The sequence below is a fragment of the Bombus fervidus genome, chromosome 14 (assembly GCF_041682495.2).
Source record: "Bombus fervidus isolate BK054 chromosome 14, iyBomFerv1, whole genome shotgun sequence".
Taxonomy (NCBI): Eukaryota; Metazoa; Arthropoda; class Insecta; order Hymenoptera; family Apidae; genus Bombus; species Bombus fervidus.
In genome coordinates this window covers 1952312-1975729 of record NC_091530.1, presented here as the reverse complement: position 1 = coordinate 1975729, position 23418 = coordinate 1952312, and the positions used below count along the sequence as shown (strand labels likewise).

Below are 23418 nucleotides of genomic sequence, written 5' to 3'. Positions count from 1 at the left end.
TGTTTCTAGAAGAAAATTCGTATCATTCCAAGAAGTTTAAATATAATTTCTTCTTTAAGCATTCGAATGTTTCCTATTATTATCCTGTGTTGATTACTCATTTCGTACTTGAACGTGTAACGACATAAATGTAATCCCAAACTTTCAAAAATTCCAATTTTCTTATGTAAAAAATAAAAGTAAATCAAATACAAGTAAGGATAGGTAAGGAAGAGTTTATAAAGAAATAAAACAAATTTAAATATAAAAAGTGACACTCAGTTTTATTAAGTATATTGTACTTAATTCAATACAATTCTTACAGCACTATATCTTATATTTTACAACATATATACAAAACAAATAATTATATACACCTGTTAAATATTAATTATATACTATTATATACATTATATACATTATATACTATTATATACATTATATATTATTATATAGATTACAATTAGTCCTAAAGTTCAGCCATGTCTAGTAAAGTATTTAGATGTGTTGGCATCCAATGTATGCCATTGTGACAAACGAATAAAACATTTCCATCTATATAAGCTTGGAAATTACCAACTTTATAAATTTGGTTTCCTTTCCTGTACCGATTCGGTATTGGCATAAACAATATACCATTGTCCTCGCACTTCTTTTGTACAAGGTCTTTGAAACCCAGAGGTATTTGCGATGCTGTCCTAACTGCTTCGGCAAATCTCTGCAAAGGAAAGGAAAGAATGTAATATTATAATCGAAGTTAATATAGTTATCTCACTTTATTATAGGTAGGTAAAACTAAATCGTACCTCCATTCTTGGTTGAGCTGTTGAAAGCATTTGTGACATAGTAGGTTGACTTCTTTCTAACCTCGTTAAATAGAAAACTTGTTCTATTGCACCCGGTTGTTGACTCCGTATCACGGAAGCTGCTCTATGCATTATGTCTAACGCTTTTTTGAAATGTTCTGTAAGTCAATAAGCATATGAGTATAATTTGATGATTCTGTTTGATTAAAGGAAATTCAATATTTTTTATCCTGAATACGCACCTTTCACCAACGGCTCGGCCAATATTTTTTCACTCAACATACTTTTCCATCCCATATACCAATTTGTAACTTGATCATAGTTAGGAGAATGATTTAGCCACAAGGCCAAAACTTGTAACCATTTAGGGAAAAAGAATTTGTCCAACAGGCCTGCCATTATATGAGATGGAAGTAAGTCCTTCCATTCGTATACCCAGTTCCATTGATCTAAATGTTGCTGGTGGGGATTTATAACAAATTCTGAAAGTGCTATTTGCAATTTTGGGATGATATTTTTCACTAGGAAGGCTTCCATATCTCCTTTTGCGAAAACGTTAGACCATGGTTGTAACATTAATCTGGCAGATATGTCGGACGGGTGCCAACGACCCAATGCGGATCCTAATTTACGTCGTATTATTGGATATATTAAAATATCTAAACGATTTCCTATAATAATAATATAACGTTATTGAAATAGTTTCTTTGTGTTTTCATATAACTAATGGTGAATTTTTGTATGTATACGTACGTAAAAGTGGTATCCAAGGATGAATCCATGTGTGAATCGGCACTGTATCAGTAAGGGGATTCCATTGTTCTACTTCCAAAGTGAGTTTGGGGAGAACCAGCATACCTAAAATATTTTCTAATATCCAATTTGGAAGTAGTGGGATCCAATGTTCTATTAATTCAATTAGTGGTTCTGGCTGCCTACATGTCCATTGTCTACAAAAAAAAAAGAAAGAAAATGAAGGGTATGGTAAATATACATATACATAGTACTACTGAAGTATGTTAACGAACAAATTTTCTGTAAAACAAACTACTTACTGTATAGCACCTCTGATTGATGGCATCCATGACTTCCAAACAAGATGATCATACGGGTGCATAGTTCTTGTTTGAAGAGTGGTGGTGGTACCACTCTCTAAGATACTTTTCCATTGATCGAATAATTTAATATATTGTTTTGGTTGCATCAATGGATTCCAACTAATTAAACAATCTTTTATTTTTGGAGCAACAAAACTGCTAGCTAATTCACCGAGTTCGTACATTTTATATTCCTCGTAATATTTATCTTGTAAATCTTTAAAAGCGTCCGCAATTTCTTGTAACGTTAATTGATTTGTTTCATCCATCAATCTGTCTATGATTGCAATAATGTTTTCTAACGTATCTATTGATTGAAAGTATTGATTTAGAACTTTAGACTTGTTTCTCTTCTCTGCCTCTAGTGCAATTACTATATCGCTTAGATGCCGTATCTTTCTATCGTTTTGTATAATATCTTGCTCACACATATCCAAAAGTATATTTAAATTATTCTGAAGTTCTGGCAATGCAAAATTAACTTTGGACTTTTTATCAGTAACTACGTCGTTTTCGTCGGGTCGCTGTTGACCTCCAGCTATAGCATGATATCCACTAAGAATTCTTTGTTCCGGTCCAGTCATGTCTATAACTTTGACCCTACTCATCTCGTTGGATATTCTTATCTTTTTGTTAGGTTTCAATTTCCCATCTTCTAAAACTTGATCAACACTTCGATATACATAATTTACTCTTTTCTTAGCAGTATTTCCATCTCCTTTCCTCCACTGTGATAACTTAGCTTTGGGATCTTTCCCTTCTTCTATTTCTTCGTCTTTCTTCTTTTCTGCAACTTTAGGACCTTTTTCTGGTCCGTAAGCACCAATCGCACCTCTACCTTTCCTCAGATGTGCTTCAACTGGCGCGCTTATACCTTGTAACTGTTTACCCAATCCTTTTCCAGGTTCAAAACCCATCTAAATAATGAACAGAAAAGCAGATATAAGTATATCTGTACGGGAGTATCAACAAAATAATTATTGTTTGTTAAAATAATTATATATACCTGTAGCAACAACTTGGCACCGATACCTTTCGTATAGACTTCCCAACTTCCCATTCCACTTTGCATTAATAAGGGGTTTACTTTATGCTTCTTTTTACGTAAACCTGCAATATCCCCATCTGTATTTAACGAAAACGACGTACGTTGATGCACAGAACTCGGCTTCTCATCTTCAGAACTATTGGCGAAAAGAAAGTTTACCGATTAGAATACTTGTACCAATATTATAAAATGAAATAAATAAGTCTAAAACGAAGTCTAAATAATTAAATAAATAAAAAATCATCTTTAAAATTTACCTTGAGCTATTTGGAAATTCTCTTTGAGATTTGCTCTCATTGTTGCTTTCATCGTCATCTTCGTCCTCTGTCTCCTCTTTAGGCTTCCCAGCTTGTTGAATACCTCCTGCTACAAAATTTACAGGAGTCGTATAATTCTTGGGTCCTTTATCAAATGTCTTAAACGATGGTCTAGCAGATAATTCATCTTCGTCGCTATCATCGCCCCAAACACCTGAAATGAAACATGAAATATGAAATATGAAATATGAAAAATGAGTTTAATATTATACTGAATAGACATAATAGTTATTAAACAAAGAACTTACCAAGCATTTGTTGTTTTTTTGATAATTTACGCCTAGGACGATTAATATTGAATTCATTCTCGAGATCGTAATCCGTGATTTCGAAGCTTTCTACTTCGTTTTCTGACATTTTGCTAATGTCTATTATTATTCTGTCTGTACAACGTTTTTAATCGATTTATATTTATATTTCTAAAAAATATAGAAATAAAACGGAACGATAATGTAACTATCGAACAGTAGAGGTTATGTTGCGTTTCGTTGTCACAAAACTGAACAGTCTCAGCTGATTCTATTTAGCAGTGTTGCCAACGTGTGTGGAGTGATGCACGTGGCACAGCTACTTGATATATATATATATATATATATTGACAACTCAATTACAAATTAAGAAACTTTTTCGATAGTTTTACAATTATGTATTTGCGTTCTGTTACTACGTTCGGATTTAGTAACGACAGCGAGTCAAAAGAATGATTCAACTCGAAATCCGTTCTCACACACAACCTTCTTCCTTGACCGTTCAAATTGAACTAAATTGTTAAGTGAAAGTTCTGTGTCGGCTGCCGCTCTCGGGGGTGGGGGAAAATTGAAGCCTTTTAGCTCCGCCTTATTCGTCTAGGCGGGAAAAAAAATTCACAAGAAGATGGGAAATAATTGAGAAGGAAATAACACGGAAAAAGGAGAATACAATTCCTAAGAAAGTTTACAGGAGCTGCCGAAGGTAATATATCGAGAAATTCTAATTGTTAGTTTGTTACCGTCCACAACAAATAATCTAAAGTTAACTAAAAAAATGCCTTTTTGTTTCCTGAACTGCTTCTTCCTATACGACTGCTTTTAATGAATAACCGGACAATATACTGTTTTCCGTTCGTACTGTGTAGTATAATTGATCATTTAAATTATACGTATTAACACTAAATCTACCGACACTTCGTGTATACCTATTCCTATCTGTGCGATCAAGATAAGTTGTGATTAAAGAAGTAATAGTTTTTATGATTTAACTTAGATAATGGTTAATTTATAACTAAATGTATATAAAATACTTTCATAAAATTTCGCCCAAATTAGTTTTGTATAATTTCAATCATAGACTTAAATAGAATTACACTTTTACTTATATAGAGATATATCTTATTCAACTTCGCTGCATTTTTCACAAATTATCTTATTATCAAATGTACATTTGCCGCATAAGTATTTCCGGCATTTTAAACAAAGTTTCATAATTTCCTAACCTATACAATTTTTTACTTGACAAATTTTTTTGTAGTAATGAATTTGAACTTGTTGATAGTTTTATTGCATGTTTTTTTATACAAAAGTTGTATTGCGATTCTTTATACAAAAGTTGTATTTTCGTTCAGTCGCGTGGAGACGCGATCGCGTTGAAACGCGTCAACGCTTGTCGAGAGCGTGTTGAAACGCGTCAACGGGAGTCGCGATGTTTGGGCGCGATCACGTTTTGCTGGCTCATGTGTATTCTTGTTTCTGGGAAAAACCAGGTATTTCGCTGCGCACATCCACTTTCTCCGTATTTAGCATGAGTGTGCAACAAACCCAAGCATCGTTCAAAGGTCCCTCCATTAACCGAAAATACTTATATTAATAGAAATTAAGCTAAAATGTTTGGGTTTATGGTCGTTCCTCGGATTTAACGCAAGTCATGATAACGAGGGGTAGGCCTTGGAGGCCTTACCCTGCGGCGTTGCAAAAGTAATTTATGCACCAGGTTTAGAACAATTCGGAGAATTCTCTGTAAATTGGCCCCATACTATAGATACCATTGCAAATTTATTGGTTCGTAAACGTTGGCTTCTTTCGCTCTTCCTATCAAATCACGTAAACCTCGTAATTTCAACAAAGTCATTCCTGCTCATTGTTTTTGACAAAGATGCAGGTCTCCAAATTTTTTTCCACAAATATGAGACATCTAAATTTTTTGCCTGATATACACCACAGGCATATAGTAGCAGAGCAATAAACGCATCTAGTTTTGTTATCTGTTATTATTATTAGCTGTTATTATTCGTTATTACTGATTTTGTTTATCATTTGACCTTGAGCTAGCCTTTTCTTTGTACTGATTGCATTTATTTTAAAAGTAACTAAAATATTTTGTCAAAATGATCGTTCACGATATAAATTTCAATCACGGCAGAGTATCAATTTTTCGCAGAAAATAAAAGAGCAAACTAAATGCAAATACCGAAAAATATATTGTATGCATGTTTTAGGAAAATTCAGAAATTATGAAGCGAAAGTTTAAAAATTTGTGTAGAAATTCGAGAGCGATTAATTTGACCACCACTGGTAGGTTTAGTGTTAATAATATAAAATATAAAAAGGATTCTAATTTATACAAAACATCTGTTCAGGATTTTGACCTGACCCTCGGTTTATGGCTCTGACTCACATCTTCCTTTGATTTGAAATCGGAATTTCCTACCTCACAAAGTGCAAACTTTACGACGCGGACCTCGTTAAAAGAATAAACACTAATCCCAAGTGTCCGATGGGTCAGGTAAACGCCTGGTATGAATCAGCAATATCTGAGGATATGCGCCGACAAGAGTACACAATTACAAGATTTGAAATAATAGATTCCCATTCCATAACAACCATAGAAAGTAGGAAAGTTATTATAATATCATCAGTCGGAGCTCTCTAAGGTCATACGACAGTCATACTCTTCGTGTTACTCAACAGTGAAGGTAAATTAACTAAAGGTAACGTTATTCTGCATCTTGCATATACTTGTGTACGCTAAAGAGTGCAAAAAAGAAAAAAACTAAACATATTTTAATTTACTTCCACCTTGAGCGTTAATTTCGTTCAAGGTTCGTGATATTAACAGATACTTAGTTGAGAATTCGCATCAGTGTATGAAATCGCAGTGATATGACTATATTATGTGGTGTTGTGACGATGTTCGCGCGCTAACGTAACACGTCCGTACATAAAACGAGTTTAAATTTCGCTCCCAATTCTATTGGCAATCCTGCTACTGCTGGGTGATCTAAATTCACGCGGTCGTGTAACGCGTAACAAATGGAATTTGTTGGTGCCAACATTATCGTATGACTAGAGATATTTTAGCAAAATCGCGGGCTTAAATATTAGAACGTCATTTGTTGTACTGGCCGTAAGTTCGTGACACTTATTATCTTTTTGATTTTGTAACGACTGTAATCCGGTTGAATGCGGTAAAACGACGGAACGTTCTCGAGTTGAAAGTTGGTGTTTTGATGTTTGCAGTTCCGGCGAAGTAGAACAACGAAACAGACCACGGGGGTCGCACGCGGGGTACCGATACGCGTGTACGGTGTTGCGCGGATATCATAAATAATTATTTTTTTAAACCCCGTCCCAATTGTAATCGCGGTTTAATCGAAATCCTGCACGTAGCGTAGCGTGATTTCCGTGTTCGATTAATCTACGAGGTCGGTTCAACTATTGAACTCTTAATAAATATGGCGAACAGTGTAGCACCAGATTCATGGGAACAGCAGGCGGATAACGGAGACATCGGTTCACCACAGGATAAGTCAATCGAAAGCAAATTTTCCACTCTGAATGTAAATGCTGCGGAATTCGTGCCTTCTTTCTGCATTAATTCTTCACCGCAGAACAGTAATACGGCCGACAGTTCCTGCAATGTTGCTGTCATGATGAATTCTGTAACCACTTCTATGCCTCCTGAAATACATCATGGTTAGTTTTGAAATAAAACTCGATTAACCATGAATTATGTCTTTCCAAACAAATGTACAGGCTATTAATATAAAGGGAAAGCATGTAAGGTTCTTGTTATTGTAAGTCATTTGTAATGTAACTGCTGCGGCTAACCCCTATTACTTTACTCGCATACTGATTTGTATCTTTCTTATATCTGTTAATGAAAGATGATAGTTGATTTCTGGGTTTAGTTTAATGTCTGTCTTCTTATTGTAAGTTGACTTTACTAAATTGCTGCTTTTTGGGAAGACACAAATTACACATAATACGTATATTTAATATTAACCCAATATTGTGCAATAATTAAACTGATGCTAAATTCAAAGCATTTATTTGTACAGCAATTAAGGGCATGAAGTTAGGAATTAGATATGTATACTATAATAATTTTGTTGATATAATAGCATTAATACAGATCAAAATATTCGTATACAAATTCTAATATTCCTTGAATAAAAATGTGTCAGATTGATAAGAAAACATACTATGTAAAGTAAAAAGAAATATTAAATTTATTGGTTTATTTATATTTTGAGAAGAGAAGATGTGTCGTTTGATTATTATTAAATACAATAGATGAATATCAAAATAATATTTCCAATACAATATGGTAATGTTTTCAAATGTTTTACATAACTTTATATTATAACAATATATTATTTCCGATGAATCTACTATTTTCACAGCCGATAGATAAATATTAACGGAGGAAATGACTTATTTGTACGTTAAGACAATTCATAAACATTTATGGAAATAAGATGATTATACAAGATGACATGGAAATGTGGGAAAATAATAAACCATAGAAAGTTCTTTTGACATTCTTCTGGTTTATAAACTGTTAACGAGAATTTATTTATTTTTGCTTTGATAGAAAAAATTTTCCTTTTATTACAAGTTTGCGTATGTTTATTAGGTAATACTACGCCAGTAGTTCTACCAGATCCAGTGGGCAATCGTGTGGAGGAACCACCTGCTGGAGGAGGGGCACCACCTCCGAACGTTACCGATCAAATGAATACTAGCCCGGAACATCAACCAGCTGATTCATGGGAAGAAGCAGCGGTAGATGGTGATCCTCTTTTAACTCCTGAAAATGAAGAAGTACGCTGAAGCTTTTACGTATATAATAAGATCTTTCTTAGACTTTGATTTATCGTTTAAAAAATTCCTTTTACCAGACGATTACTTAGAATTTTTCGTTTTTCCGTTTTTAGGCTGAAAACGAAGAGGATGAAGAAATGGTTGTTAAAATCCCTAAGAAAAAGCCTGTTAAAGTAACAGAGGATACTAAAAGTAAAAAGGAACATGTTAATGTTGTTTTTATAGGACACGTTGGTACGTAAGAATTCTATTAGCAAGTTAAGATACATAAGAATATATATCAATCAGCATCGACTTCATTCTGATTTGTATTATAGATGCAGGAAAATCAACGATCGGAGGCCAGATTATGGCATTGACAGGAATGGTTGATAAAAGAACTTTAGAAAAGTACGAAAGAGAAGCAAAAGAAAGAAGTAGAGAAACGTGGTATCTGAGTTGGGCTCTAGATACGAACCAAGAAGAACGAGAGAAAGGAAAGACGGTGGAAGTTGGTAGAGCGTACTTTGAAACTGAACGAAAGCATTTCACAATTTTAGATGCGCCTGGTCATAAGAGTTTTGTACCTAATATGATTGGCGGAGCTGCACAAGCTGATCTCGCGGTGTTAGTTATTTCTGCGCGGAAAGGAGAGTTCGAAACCGGTTTCGATAGAGGCGGTCAAACAAGGGAACATGCGATGCTGGCTAAAACTGCTGGTGTTAAACATCTGGTTGTGCTAGTGAATAAAATGGATGACCCAACTGTAGAGTGGGATGAAAGAAGATACAACGAGTGCAGGTATGTCGTATGATATATATATATATATATATATATATATATATATATATAAACTTAAGATGCGATAGTTTTATTTAGAATAGGAAATTAATTTATTTATATTATTTAGGGATAAAATACTACCGTACCTCCGTAAATTGGGATTTAATCCTGCTAAAGATCTTACATTCATGCCAGTCTCAGGACAGCTTGGTTACGGTTTGAAAGATCCGATACCAGAACATCTTTGTACATGGTACACTGGTCCGCCATTCATATCCTTCATTGATTCTCTACCTTCGCTTAATCGTAAAAACAACGGACCTTTTATCATGCCAATCGTTGATAAATATAAAGATATGGGAACAGTGGTAATGGGAAAGGTGGAGGCTGGAGAAGCGAAAAAAGGACAATCGCTACTTGTTATGCCGAATAGGGTATACTTGTTCTATTTTAACAAGATATATATTTCAATATCGAATCGACTACTTGTGCTAATATATTTTATACTTTATTACGTTTTATTAGACGGCAGTGACGGTAGATCAGTTGTGGTCAGATGACGAAGAAGTGACATCGGTTGGACCTGGCGAGAACGTAAAGATCAAATTAAAAGGCATCGAAGAAGAAGATGTGAGCCCTGGATTTGTTCTTTGTGACAGCAACAATCCGATAAAAACGGGAAAAGTGTTCGACGCTCAAGTTGTAATTTTGGAGCATAAGAGCATTATCTGCGCTGGCTATAGTGCTGTGATGCACATTCATTGTGCAGCGGAAGAAGTTAGAGTAAAAGCATTGATCTGTTTGGTCGACAAAAAGACTGGGGATAAAAGTAAAACCAGGCCGAGGTTCGTCAAACAGGATCAAGTGGCAATAATGAGAATCGAATGCGCAGGTGTCATTTGCCTTGAAAGATTTAAGCTATTTCCACAGATGGGACGTTTCACCCTTAGGGATGAAAGTAAGTGTTACGGGTTTTGCGAGCGCGCGCGCGCGTATGTGTATTTAAATCTGAAAAGTTTCCATTTCAAGTGGATTACGATTTCTTACTTATCAACGATCGAGTTCTAACTGGTTTTTTCTTACTACTTTTAGATAAGACTATTGCAATTGGCAAGGTGCTGAAGGTGGTGGAGTAAAGTTGCTCAACTGTGACCACAGATTGGGATAATAATCGACTTTGATAACGAGAAATACACAAGAGATGCAAGCCGAATACAGTACGCACGAGAAAAAAACGGAACTAGCGTGATTACTCGCGAACTGTTAATGTAACATACACTCATCTTACACAAGAAGCAAAAAAAAGTTTTACATCAAAGAAAAGCACATACATCGTATGCACAGACAGTTGGGTCGGGGTTTGGGGTTACGGGGGGGGGGAGGGAGGGTATTTATAACCTGAGATAAAGAAAAAAAAAGCAAATAGATTTGATTATATAGATAAGGAGACAAAACCACTAAAAAAACTCAAGAGCGCGTGTTCCTTCTAATTAGGTAAGCTGAACCACAGCACTCACATTGAGTTCATTACAAATAAATTAATGATCAAATGACAAACAGTGTCTCCTTAATATTGTAAAACACGATATTTTTATTCTTCTGAGGTGAGAGACATTAATGAACGTAAAAGAAGAGAATAACAATTACAAGATAAAAACTAAGGAAAATATTATTAATATTATTATAATGATTATTGAATAATTATTATTAAATTGGTGGTAAGAAGCGAAAGGATACTAAAAAAAAAAAAAAAAACAAATACAGAAATTTATTAAATCTGCCAGATAGTGTTACACGACAATTTATAATTATAAAATTAATATTATTATTACTACTATTACACCGTTTCTTATTGCATTGTCATTAAAAACAAATTTGCAACAAAAATGTGCTCTACTAATTTCGATAAGAGGTTTCATGTGTATGGTTGATTTGCTTTTTCTTGCACGTACTGTTTCTGTTAATACGATTGGTGTTTGACGGCGCCAAGGTTCGTGTATTGTATCGATGTATTACGTGTCTATAACACCAGATATTCTTACACTGTGCTTCTTCAGAAAAAAGTTTCGATGATTTATAGCGTTATATGCGATAAAAGAAAATTAATGTCGAGATTTAACTGAAAGGAAGTTAATATAGAGAATTTTCAAAGCAGACATTTTGTGAGTGCTTTCTTTACATGTATTACTGCTTCTTTTTTCTTTGCTGCTAATTTTTTATAGATATTAAAGTGTCTACATCTCTTGTCCTATTCTTTTTACTTTTTACGTTTATTATTATCCTTTATTTCACGTCTCATATCGGATCTGTTTCCTAACAAAACAGATTTCACAGGCAATTAATTTTATTCCTATAAATTGTTCAGCAAAGTTTACGTTTTATGGTTGTTATATTTTTTAAATTGTTAATATTATTACGATCGATACATTAAAAAAATGCTAATGTAATTTCTCTTTCTTTTTCTTTTTTTTTTTTCTTCTTCTTACTCACCATAATTTCAGTAATACAAAGTAGAAGCGACAGCATGAAACATATTACGGTGAAAAAGGAAGGTGGTGATATATTTAATAGAAATAGTTTTCTTTTCCCATCGTACGAAATATCTGTTCCCGTCGGATTTTTTATAATTTAAAGTATATTACATTCGTTGTCCAAGTAAATTATAATTACAGTAAAGGCCTAACGGCGATACAGATAACACAAGTTGCTGAAATTTCGAGTTTATTTACTGTTATGGCGAACTCGAAAATTTTAGTGCAATCGACTAAAGTAACTATCAAATCGAGTTTTTCCACGTGTGATTTTGTCAAGACGCTCTTCTATGCGTGTCAACTATATGCCATACGTAGGTTTATTACATTTTATATATGATTATTGAAACATTTATAATAAAAATGGTAAAAGCTTAATTACACTTATTATTGAGGATCCGGTGCTAATTTAGCGTAACCGAGTTTCCGAAGTACTTCCTTGATTTCGACGTATACCGATGCATCTTCCACTGTACTTGAAATCTACAAATAAAAGAACAAATATTTTACATCGACGATTAACGAATGAATAAATAATGTATTCTTATCTCGTATGCAAATGCAATTTCATTATTCGAACCGACAAAGTCGTTTGCTTATCGCCAATTTCTCACCAGTTTCTTCGTACGTTTCATTAAACCATCGATTTACCTTTACTAGCTTGGATCGTGCTAAATTAGCGATAGATTTACGAATCAATTTTCCCGAACGCGTTCGAGGTAACGCTCTTACGGCTGCAGCTGTTTTAAAAGACGCTATGGGACCGATCAAGTTTCTTACTCGCGCCACCAATTCCTCGTTAATCTGTTTTTCGTTTCTCATCGCTTCTACAGAGACAGATACATGACATTATCAACAAGGTATATTCGCTCGATATACACATTTTTCTCAGTCAAGATCCTCTTACCTTCTTTCATTATATAAAGACACAATGGTATCTCTCCTTTGGTCGGATCTGGAACGCCGACTACCGCCGCGTCTACTATATCCGGATGAGCCAACACGACGTCCTCGAGGGCGGAGGTGGATAATCTGTGGCCGGCAACGTTGATAACGTCGTCGTCGCGTGCCATGACATAAACATAGCCGAATTCGTCTTTATAGCCAACATCCATGGTGTCGTAGTAGCCCTGTATTTGATCGGTCAAATCATCAAATCGTTGTAAAACGTCATCGTCCTACGTACGTATATGTTTGGCGATTCGATCGTAAGAGCAAAGCGACAAGAACAAGACTCACTGGATACGTGGAAAAATATATTTCCTCGAATCTGTCGTCGTCTTGGTAGAGCGTGGATATGCAGCCGGGCGGTAATGGTAATTTTATGGCGATCCTACCTAATTCACGCGCTTCCGCCTCGCTGCTGTTTTCTCGTAGTATGTCGACTAGGTAAAAAGAAATTTTACTCGTATTCGTACAATGTTCGTTAAAACGGAATGACTTTTTTTAAAAGTTAAACATATAAATACGTTTTTGTGAAATAAGTAATTACGATATATATTTAGAAATTAAATGTTAAACGAATTCTTTTATACCTAGGTTCTTTCGAATAGATTTAATTTATATATAAAAATATATAGAAAATTAATTTCTTAATTTTCTACTAATTTATAAATAACATTGATTTAGGAATAATTTTTGTTAATAAATATTTAATAATTTAATACGTTCGTCGCCCAGCCTGATTCGGCCAAGTTTCCTGCGGGGCCCAAATCCGACCGCCGGTTTATCGCATTCGATTCGTTGTTTATCCCCTTCGATTCATTATAAAGAAAAGATTATTTATTTCTGAAACGAAGAAAGCGATAGCTATCAAGCTAGAGTATTCCGAGGGATCTCATGGCAGACATCTCGGATTTTTCGTTTAGTCGAGAAGCGTACTTGTGAAACGTACATCGATGATTTTTTCATCCTCAAAATGTTTAGTAAACAGCGTGAAAATATATTTGAAAGCGAGGAGAGTAGCGATGACGGAGTCTAACTATTTTTCGAAGTGCCCAAAATCACCCCGAATGTGTTTGGAATGTTTTAACGAATACCATACGATATAGGATAATGTAATATATTATCCAGAATATAAATTAATAAAAAGTATGGTATAACGTGTTTTTAACATTTTTATGTTGTATATCCTATATGTAATATTTAATTAATTAACTGGAACAAGAAGAGCGTCACCCATACTTTGGTGACGGAGCCTCCACGCAAGTATACCCGTCGCGTAGCTATGGGTGACGTGGCGACGAACGTGTTAATATTAAAGAATTTTAAAGATTTAGATTAATCTCAAAATTATTAATGATATTTATTAAAAAAAAAATAATTTATAATTTATTTTGATTAAATATAACGATCAAATTAGTAATATTTCTTGTTTAATAAATAAGTTTTGATATAATTAATATTCATATATGTAACAAAATCATGGCTCGATGAATTTAATTTTAGTTCTATCTGCCCAATCGGACCAAACGAGTCGAGCTATTTCGACAAATTAGAACGTAGCGTAAGGGCCATTATTCCACCATTCTTTTCCACCCTCGTTTATCATCCAATAAAGCAATCCTTTCGACTTTTCGAGAAACTCGAATCGTTCGGTCCGATCTTAGGAAAGTTACTCGAACAAGAAGAGCGTCACCCATACTTTGGTGACGGGGCCTCCACGCAAGTCACGTAGCATTAGGTGACGTGGCGACGTGCGTGTTAAAGCACGCACGAAGCACGAAACTTACTGTGATAGCCGGGAATCGGAAGACCGGTACTGTATTTCGGTAATCCAGGATTGTGCCCGTAATCGAGACACAATGCCGTAATAGGGTGTCCCGTTTCCGATTGCCACCAATTGTTGAGAATCGGTACCTTGAACGCTTTCTCTGCCCACGTTTTCGTCTTGTAGTCGCAAAATTCTCCAGCGACGAATACGGTCTTCAAACTACGAAACGCAAACGCGTGCTTCACCGAGACTATATCGACTATACGTCAGTTTGCAAAAATACGTACCACTTCATGGAATATTTTCGACCCAGCGACAGATCCGGATCAACGCGTCTTATAACGCGCAGAGCAGTGGGCACGCAAAACAACGCGTTCACACCGTGCTGATCGATCACCCTGTAAAACAACGATAGAATCGCGACTACTCTGTCGGAGCAGATTACGCGAGATAGGCGAAACATAGAAGCAATTGCGTTAAACGGCAATTAATAGGCAATAGCATAGGGCTGTAATTGAAAGACAAAATTGACGATCGACGGTAGCTGGACCGTTAAATTTATAATATCGTTGTGTTTTAACTCTTCGCACTCGAATCCCGCTCGACATTCTTTCGCGTCCACCTTTTCTTTTTGAAACGTGCGAAAGAAAACCAGGAAATTGTTTCAAGATGTATCATACGCTGAAAAATTACAAAATACAACAATAGCATGGATAAAGCTGCTATTCCAGTGAATTCCTTTCTTCCTCTATTTATTTAAATTGTCTTATTTTTTAGTTAAATTTCAAATAAAACGCTTAAAAGCGTTGGCAGCTGCCGCTAACGAAATTGAAGTAAAATTCGCAATGCAAAGAGTTAACACGAAATAAGATGCACGTTAAATGTTTAAACCTAAAGTATTGTGCTGCATCCGGTGTCCTATCGGGTTTTCCCTCGTACATTACGCTGGTGGCACCATAGAGCAGAGGTCCGTAACAGATGTAAGAATGTCCAACCACCCATCCCATATCCGAGGCCACCCACCAAACGGAATCCTTGTCCATACCATAAACTGTTTTCATCGTCCAACAAACGGCAACCAAATGGCCGCCGACTGATCTCAGAATTCCTTTCGGTTGACCTTTAGCGAAACAGTTTGATTTCCTTCGTGTAATATTCACGGTGAAACGAATTCGATAGTTTCTATCGTATATGCTTTCCCGATAAATCCTTCACACGCTTCGTTCAAGGGCAACGTTTTCTCCGAAACGCGCACATAATCGCGCATATAATTCAAAGTACGTGACGTCGGCTCGTTTAACCGTTTAACGACTTTGCTACGCATAATATGAATTTTTACGCGTACGAAGTTTCGCAGTTAGATGAAATTCGCATCGTACGATTCAAAGTTAGAAATTAATGAGTTTCGACGGAACAATACCGCGAAAGCAATTCGCAACGACCAACCAACTAAACAAATATTTCGATATAACGCGTACAAAGAGAGTCGTACGAGAGACAATCGTTCGATTTTACTTCCTCGCCAAGCAAATACTCGTTGGAAAAGTTAGATACAGCTGATTGCAAGTCGATGGTGTCTTTTTTTTTTTTTATGGTATCTCTACCCGAAGTACATGGTATAGCTACGAAAAGGGTACGTACCTGTCGTTCCCGAGGTATACAGAATGTACAATGGTGCGTTTGCCTCGACAGGCTGACACGGATGAGGTTTCGATCTACCGATCACGTCGTCCCAATCGTACTGACCTTCCGAAAGAGCACTCTGCCAGATGTTTCTTCTTTGAAATACGATGCATCGTGGCCTCTTTACCGAGATAATCTTCATAGCGCCGTTCAACATATCGGTGTATCTGCGTGCAAAGCGAATTTCTTTATTTGAACTCGTATCTCGCTATCGTTTCGGAGAACGTAAACGAGCGTACTTGACGATTTTCGACGGTTCCAGGCCACAGCTGGCCGCGATCACTACCTTTGGCTTCGCGTGATTTATTCTGACGGCCAATTCGTTCGCCGCGAAACCTAAAAACATGCGATAATGAAATACACTTCTTCGTCAGTTGCCCTTTGAATCGTTCGATGTTACGATTCGGAGTCTCCTTCGATCGTTTACGATATTACGAACGTTAGGGAAACGGTTTCATCGTCTTAGAAAGTGCACGTAGATCGGTTTGTAGCGCGAACGCAAGTAGTACGAGTCGATGTAATCCGACACTCGGTCGTGTCGTAGATCGTAGAGACGGTTACTTTTAGGAATCTGGAAATAGTTTTACCGCCAAATACGACGGAATGAACCGCGCCAAGTCGCGTAGTCGCCAAAATCGCTATTATAGTTTCGGGAATCAAGGGCATGTAGATGATGACCGTGTCGCCCTTGCCCACGCCCATATCCGCCAACGCTCCAGCCAACAAGGACGTTTTGTCTAAAAGCTCGTTGTATGTTACTTTGCGAATCGTTGATATTTGAGGACTGTCGTGAATCAATGCCACTTTGTCCCCATTTCCAGCGAGAACGTGCCGATCCACCGCATTGTAACAGGCGTTCAATTCTCCGCCGACGAACCTGCCGAACGAATATATTTTTATTTAAACGACGATCCAAGTCGAGCATGCAAGGTCACGAACAAGCAGTTTTTACCATTTCGTAAACGGCTGTTTAGAGTTATCCAACACCTTTTCCCAAGGTTTGTCCCAATCTATGCACTGCGCGACTTTTCCCCAAAAACCTTCAGGATTCTCCAAGGATTCCTTGTAAGCTTCGTCGTACCTCGGACAGGGAATGTGATGGGGATTGACGATGTAATCTACGAAGAGAAGCGTTACACGATTTCGAGGGGAAGATCTTTCCTTACGAGCTATCTTCTTCGATGAGAAAACAACGCGATGTGATAATTCCGAATGAACAAATTATCGATAAATAGTATTGCTTTTTTATCCACGCTATTTTATTACATCAATTAACGTTCTTTACTACGTACAGACTGAATGCGTACGATAAACGTCGATCGTCATATCGGATCATTTACAAAAAGAAAAAAAAAGTACTTGGTTAACGATTGATCGATAAATATCATAAACAGGGAGGGAATCGTGGTATTGCTCGATCGCTAAATGGAAATTCAAACTGCGATTTAATGCTAAAACGAAGCACGTGCCGTGCCATGTACGATACGTTCTCGAAGATTGGAATAAATCTCTTAGGAATTAAATCGACGAGTTTTAACATAAAGCTATCGTGCCTCTCGAGATGGGCATAAAGTTGTTCAGGCAGATGGAAGTTGAGATCCCGTGAGCTTAGCTTAGATCATCTTCTCGCGAAGGGATACATTCAAAAATGTAATCGCGATCCCGATTCGAGAACATCCAACGTCCGCCGTGCGCAAATTTCCAGATCGTATCGCGACGTGTTAAAGATATAACGTTGACTTCTGTAATCTGCGTTATGTGGTCGCGTTTCATGAATATTTAAAGGTCACGTGTTGGTATCGCGCTGTCTTATTGATATTTTCTACTTCCGCCAATGAATAATTCATTGCAAGTTGTCGGTACCAAGTTCATAGTAATTTCCTATGCTGCCCGCGCTCCTTTAACACGTTCCTCACGTGTGTGCGTGTGTACTTCCGTGTGTACCATGAATTACGAACGTCGTGTGAAAACAGTCTTAACGTATCGTTGTTTACGCTACTTAAGATAATCGAAATTTTACCTTCACCTTGCCAATAGCGCGATATCCCAGCTTCCCTCCGCTTTACACGCGTTTCTCTCTCTCTCTCGAACAGCTTCTTCTTAATTTTACGAGACGCGTTTATTTACACGATCGGATGAACGTTGCTGGAGGAAATTTTTATTTCGCCGGATACGGTGCAAACGCGTATAGGTAGAAGAATACGACAAGATCGAGAGAAAAACGTTTCAGAATCGAAAGCGCGGAACGTTCGATCACGCGAAAACCCGAAAATTTATTCCGTTTTTAACAATCGATGTACATTCGACTTTGCCATTCTAAAAAGCAAAGTGAATACACGTGGCGACTAAACCTATATATGCGTACGCTAGCTAATTTAGAATTTCACAAGCTGTATATTTATCGCGCATGTTGTACGTTCGAACTCTACGTTAAAGTACAGCGAAAGCAACTTCTCTTATCCGAAACCATCGCGTGATAAGAAAAGTATTTCATTCGGAACGACGATATTTTGACGAACACGTACGTACGTACCCGTGAAAAATTTCCTCCTTCTCTTTAACGCTTTAGTCGAGTCCTGTATGCAAGTCCTCGCTTCTTGAAACCGTAGCGCGTGTACTTTGCATTCGTTCGCTTACGAATAATTTATCGCATCCTGTTGTAGGAATTGGCCGCATGTTTTTCGTTTCTTCGATCCAAAGATTCTCCGTGGGATGGAAATTCCGAGATCGAGCAGACCATCTAGCAACGCCAATCTTTCGCTATTCCGAATATCGTTCGACGATACGAGCGATTTGGCTCGTTATCCGCTTGATAAATTCGATAGTTTCTTTGCACCGAACTCTACAGCTTACGAAATTCTAAATCAAATAGCGTAGGTGAATATACGGACACCGTTGTATCCACGAGTAACCATAAATCTTCGGTTCGAACTTGTCTTATGCCAGCTGTTACGCCCTAACGACCGTCAACGAATACATTTTTGACAAAATGCGTTCGTTCTATATATGAAAAAAAGTATCGGATTCGGAAGGAAAGTTGGCGCGAACTGCTTTATAATTTTATTTACAGTGGCCCTCGTATGGAAATTCCCTCCTCTCCCCTTGCCCCCTGTCTCAAACTGCCGCTCTGTGCATTTAATTATACGTCAACGTTTAGTAGCTCCGAATGCATCTGGAAAATAGCAGCTGCGTCGGATAATTTGATTAAAGTAACGGGTATTATCCGTGGACTTCCTTAACAATGAAATTTCGACGTTGCGCGGAACGGAAACTCTTACACCTACCGCGTCGACGTTAATCGCACCAGTAAGCGAAAATGTTCCAACACGGAGAAATCTAATTACTGATAAAACGCGTGGTAAATACGCGCGTCGGTTATTAGAAAAAACAGCCAGTTTCCGAAGAAAATTAGTTTCACGACGATAGCGAACTTTCGACGAGAAAAACGTTCGTTCTCCTTTGCCACTTTCTCTCTCTCTCTCTATCTCCTCTTTGTCGGAGATTCGTCGCACGACACATTAGAAATTTCTTTAAATCGAAATTCTTAACTCAAATATTATTCTTCGATCGAACGATTACCGTTCGATCGAAACGCTAAATAAAGAAACGTTTACCTGATCCATCGCTGTTTTGTAGATCTTTCGAATTGGCGATCAACGATGGGAAACTCATCTCGCTCGAGATCTGATCGTGAGACATCGGAGAATGAAGAATCGAATTATAACGTGCGATACTTTTCTATCTACTCGGAGGCTGATCCAGTGATCCCACCACGATCCAGCCTGTCAGATTTACGATCTATCGGATCGTCGAACGATATGCTGCAAATCGCGTTAAATCACCATCGCCTGATACCCTGATTATCATACGTAAAATACGATTATGGCAGTAAATGGGTTCGCACGGATTTCGAATGCGAATTTTTCTTCGGCAAATATCACAGCGGCGAGAGGTCGGCTATATTACGGCAACACCAATACGTTGTCTAATCATAAAATCCTCCACCCTTGGATTTTGATAGGTCTCTGTCGAATCGCGGATCAGTGGAAAATAAGGTTCTTGTTAGTTTCTCGCTCTGGTACACGTATATAATGAATTTCAGCTAAAGGTTTGGCGTATGTCAAGAAACCGATAAACAATAATGTGATAATATTTCATACTTTATGTCCGAGATAAGACGTCGATGTGTGATATAACGCGTTAATAGCAATAACAGTAGCAAAATATGTCGAGACACGGAGTATTAAGTCGGATTCGTGACAAATCGCGTAACCCACGATGACGTTACAATTAGCACAATTAAGTAAATTCAATGATCGCACGTTCGACGAATGACATTCTTCCTTTATCGTTTTATTTTATCTTTCGTTACGGCTATCGCGATTGCAACGACCGAACAGAGGGAAAATACCTACGGATACTTGAGAGGAAAAATTGAACGACGAAGATGAATTGGCCGCTTTTACCGTTCCACGAACTCGTAAAATCAATCTTGCGCTATTTGGAAAACTGGGAAACTCGTCATCGGCTAATATCTAATAACAATGAAAATGTTTAAAGTCAAGGTATCAAGATAGCAAGATGGAAATTTCTAATTAATGTTACTTCGTTGATCGAATTATCGGTTTTGTTCGCCAAATCGAGTACTAATCTGCCGTAAAATCTTTCTTAGACGAAAGAACTTGAGGTATCTCCGTTTAAACTTTCTGATTGTTATCACAAAGATAAACCATGGTGGGTAAATTTGAACTGTCTGAAGAGTCCTGATGTTTGAACGATACACAAATAATAAATACACTGGATGAAAATTGCGAACGAGTTCGAGGAGAAAGCACAGAGTGTTGCCACACGGACGATATACGAGCTCAAACTAACGATAATCGTTATTGTATTCAATTTTATATTATTCACTCTCTGAATCCAACCTAACCCCGATGAATTTTGATCCGAGGGTCGTCGCATTTAATTTAGGCAGGAAGCTCATCTACCAAATCGACCCAACTATTATTCCGATCTAATAACATCGATATTTTCAGCTACTGTTCGAAAATGTCTTCTCTCTTCTTTTACTCGAATCGATCTATTTAAAACCTTACATTTTTCGGTGTTTTTTTTTTTATTCTGCCCGTGTCTCTATACCTACACCTACATGCATCTGTACGTATACGTACGTGCGTATCTACAGTCGACCAAAACGCATTTTACGTCAATATTCTGTAATAATATTTACATATTAAAGCGATACTTAAAAAAAGATTAAATCAGAAATTATAATGAGTCTCACCTTTCCAACGGCAAGAACTTGGCTCGATCGTAGAATCTTTGAATACAATGAATTATTTGTAAACGTAGAAACATAATATTACATCTTTTACTCTTGTAATTTCGCGTAGATGTAAGAGATACGCGTAACTTTTCTACTTTTTTTCTCTGAACAAAGCGAATAAATTATATGACGTCCTAACTCGTCAAAAAGATTTGCGGTGTGAACGTTCGCATCGTAGAGTCTTGGTATTAAATATAAATGTCAAGAAGCGTACATCGATCATCGTTGTTAACTGTACGCATATTGCACCTTGTCGTTTTACGATTATCGACTGTAATTTTTATGTTTTAACGAAGATTCGATTTCATGGAAAACTTTGATCTCTAAGAAGTGAAAGCGGACAGATCTTATCTCGTATTTTCTGCTTCGGTGGTTCTCGGTTTTTTGATTCGAACTCCACCTTGACCGTCTAACACGTTAAAAAGTTATGAAAGAATATTCGTTCTGACATGTAAAGAACCATATAAATATCGTGATTGACGAGAAAATCGACGTCTCTGTTGTTTCCATTTCTTTCTTCGCGCGTTTCGTATTTCCTTGTTTCTATTTCTTATCTATATTTTCTTGCGAATATTTCGGACATCATAGAGCACGATCTCGTTTATTAAGTTTATATAGCAACCTCTCGTATTTACCCCTGTGGCTATTTTATTACGCGCCATCAATCGATAATTCATTCGTATTTAGCGTTTCATGAAAATCTTTTGTTTGTTTCTTTGATTGAACGTACGTATCACGTATCGTGTCGTATCGTATCGTATTAGCGACATCGATATTCGTCCCTTGTTCCTGTCAAATACGTTTCTTCGTGTTTCGTTGTAAAAATCTCCTGACGCGTTTCTTTCAACGTTGCTTTCGCTTTTAGGAAACGCGATTTGGAATTTTATCAATGAAAACACTCCTTTTAATAGCTTTCTTTTGATATTCATTTTTCAACGCGGTTTCTTTCGTTTTGATGCACGCGAGATATTTAGAAAGAACGCATCAATCAAGAAGCGTGGTTTGTTTCCTAAAAACAGGTCTAAAAACAAGAGAAATATGGAAAATACAGAAATATAGAAATATAGGAAAAACCCAAGCTAAAATAGAGAAGGAGATTTCATCAATGAAAACACTCCTCTTAATATCTTTCTTTTGATATTAATTTTTCAACGCTGTTTCGTTTTGTATGCACGCGAGATTTTTAGAAAGAACGCATCAATCAAGAAGCGTGGTTTGCTTCCTAAAAACAGGTCTAAAAACAAGAGAAATATAGAAATATAGGAAAAACCAAAGCTAAAATAGAGAAGGAGATTTCATCAATGAAAACACTCCTCTTAATATCTTTCTTTTAATATTAATTTTTCAACGCTGTTTCGTTTTGTATGCACGCGAGATATTTAGAAGGAACGCATCGAGCAAGAAGCGTGGTTTGCTTTCCAAAAACAAGTCTAAAAACAGAAGAAATATATAGAAAAAACTCAAGCAAAAATAGAGGAGATTTCATCAATGAAAACACTCCTCTTAATATCTTTCTTTTAATATTAATTTTTCAACGCTGTTTCGTTTTGTAATACGCACACGAGATATTTAGAAAGAACGCATCGAGGAAGAAGCGTGGTTTGCTTTCCAAAAACAAGTCTAAAAACAGAAGAAATATATAGAAAAAGCTCAAGCAAAAATAGAGGAGATTTCATCAATGAAAAGATTCCTTTTAATATCTTTCTTTTGATATTAATGTTTCAACGCGGTTTCGTTTTGTATGCACGCGAGATATTTAGAAAGAACACATCGAGCAAAAAGCGTGGTTTGCTTTCCAAAAACAAGTCTAAAAACGGGAGAAATATATAGAAAAAGTCCAAACAAAAATAGAGAAAGAGATATAAATTATTATACTCGGTGACTACGTCCGAGATACAAGTTTCGCAACGAAAGATATTTAACGTGCCGAGGGTGCGTGCGGAAAAATTGAAATAAACCGTTTCTCTTGCCAATGCGTTTCTTTCGTATTTAACGAATAAAACGATATTCTCGACAGATGGGTAGAAAACAACGAAAAGGCAATTTGGAAGGGACGATATTAAAATTCTGCGGTGTCT

The 23418-nt window shown here is 36.7% G+C and overlaps 3 protein-coding genes across 4 annotated transcripts; 1 reads left to right on the top strand and 2 right to left on the bottom strand.

Annotated features, from left to right (window-relative positions):
* Positions 1 to 415: 415 nt before the first annotated feature.
* LOC139994037 (tuftelin-interacting protein 11-like) lies at positions 416 to 3767 on the bottom strand. Its single transcript, XM_072016312.1, has 8 exons — positions 3496 to 3767; positions 3188 to 3401; positions 2889 to 3066; positions 1841 to 2799; positions 1539 to 1735; positions 1028 to 1456; positions 786 to 943; positions 416 to 697 (listed from the first exon to the last, which is right to left on the bottom strand). Exons 1-8 carry the CDS (start codon positions 3602 to 3604, stop codon positions 449 to 451), a joined length of 2493 nt encoding a protein of 830 aa, XP_071872413.1. The 5' UTR covers positions 3605 to 3767; the 3' UTR covers positions 416 to 448.
* A 2792-nt stretch (positions 3768 to 6559) lies between these two features.
* Positions 6560 to 11996, top strand: Erf3 (eukaryotic translation release factor 3). The gene is made up of 7 exons (XM_072017361.1): positions 6560 to 7194; positions 8138 to 8325; positions 8439 to 8559; positions 8643 to 9105; positions 9215 to 9521; positions 9613 to 10045; positions 10180 to 11996. Exons 1-7 carry the CDS (start codon positions 6954 to 6956, stop codon positions 10221 to 10223), a joined length of 1797 nt encoding a protein of 598 aa, XP_071873462.1. The 5' UTR covers positions 6560 to 6953; the 3' UTR covers positions 10224 to 11996.
* On the bottom strand, positions 11464 to 20889 carry LOC139994565 (acyl-CoA synthetase short-chain family member 3, mitochondrial). 2 transcript variants are annotated; one of them, XM_072017360.1, is made up of 13 exons: positions 20430 to 20889; positions 19629 to 20039; positions 16967 to 17132; positions 16602 to 16891; positions 16254 to 16350; positions 15973 to 16181; positions 15223 to 15451; positions 14619 to 14729; positions 14351 to 14550; positions 12858 to 13003; positions 12526 to 12748; positions 12270 to 12445; positions 11464 to 12101 (listed from the first exon to the last, which is right to left on the bottom strand). In XM_072017360.1, the coding sequence occupies exons 2-13, from the start codon at positions 19711 to 19713 to the stop codon at positions 12006 to 12008; spliced, it is 2028 nt and encodes a 675-aa protein (XP_071873461.1). In that variant the 5' UTR covers positions 19714 to 20039; positions 20430 to 20889; the 3' UTR covers positions 11464 to 12005. The 2 variants fall into 2 exon arrangements, with proteins under 2 accessions (XP_071873461.1, XP_071873460.1); XM_072017359.1 differs by having other exon boundaries at positions 19629 to 20889.
* Between the last annotated feature and the right edge of the window lie 2529 nt (positions 20890 to 23418).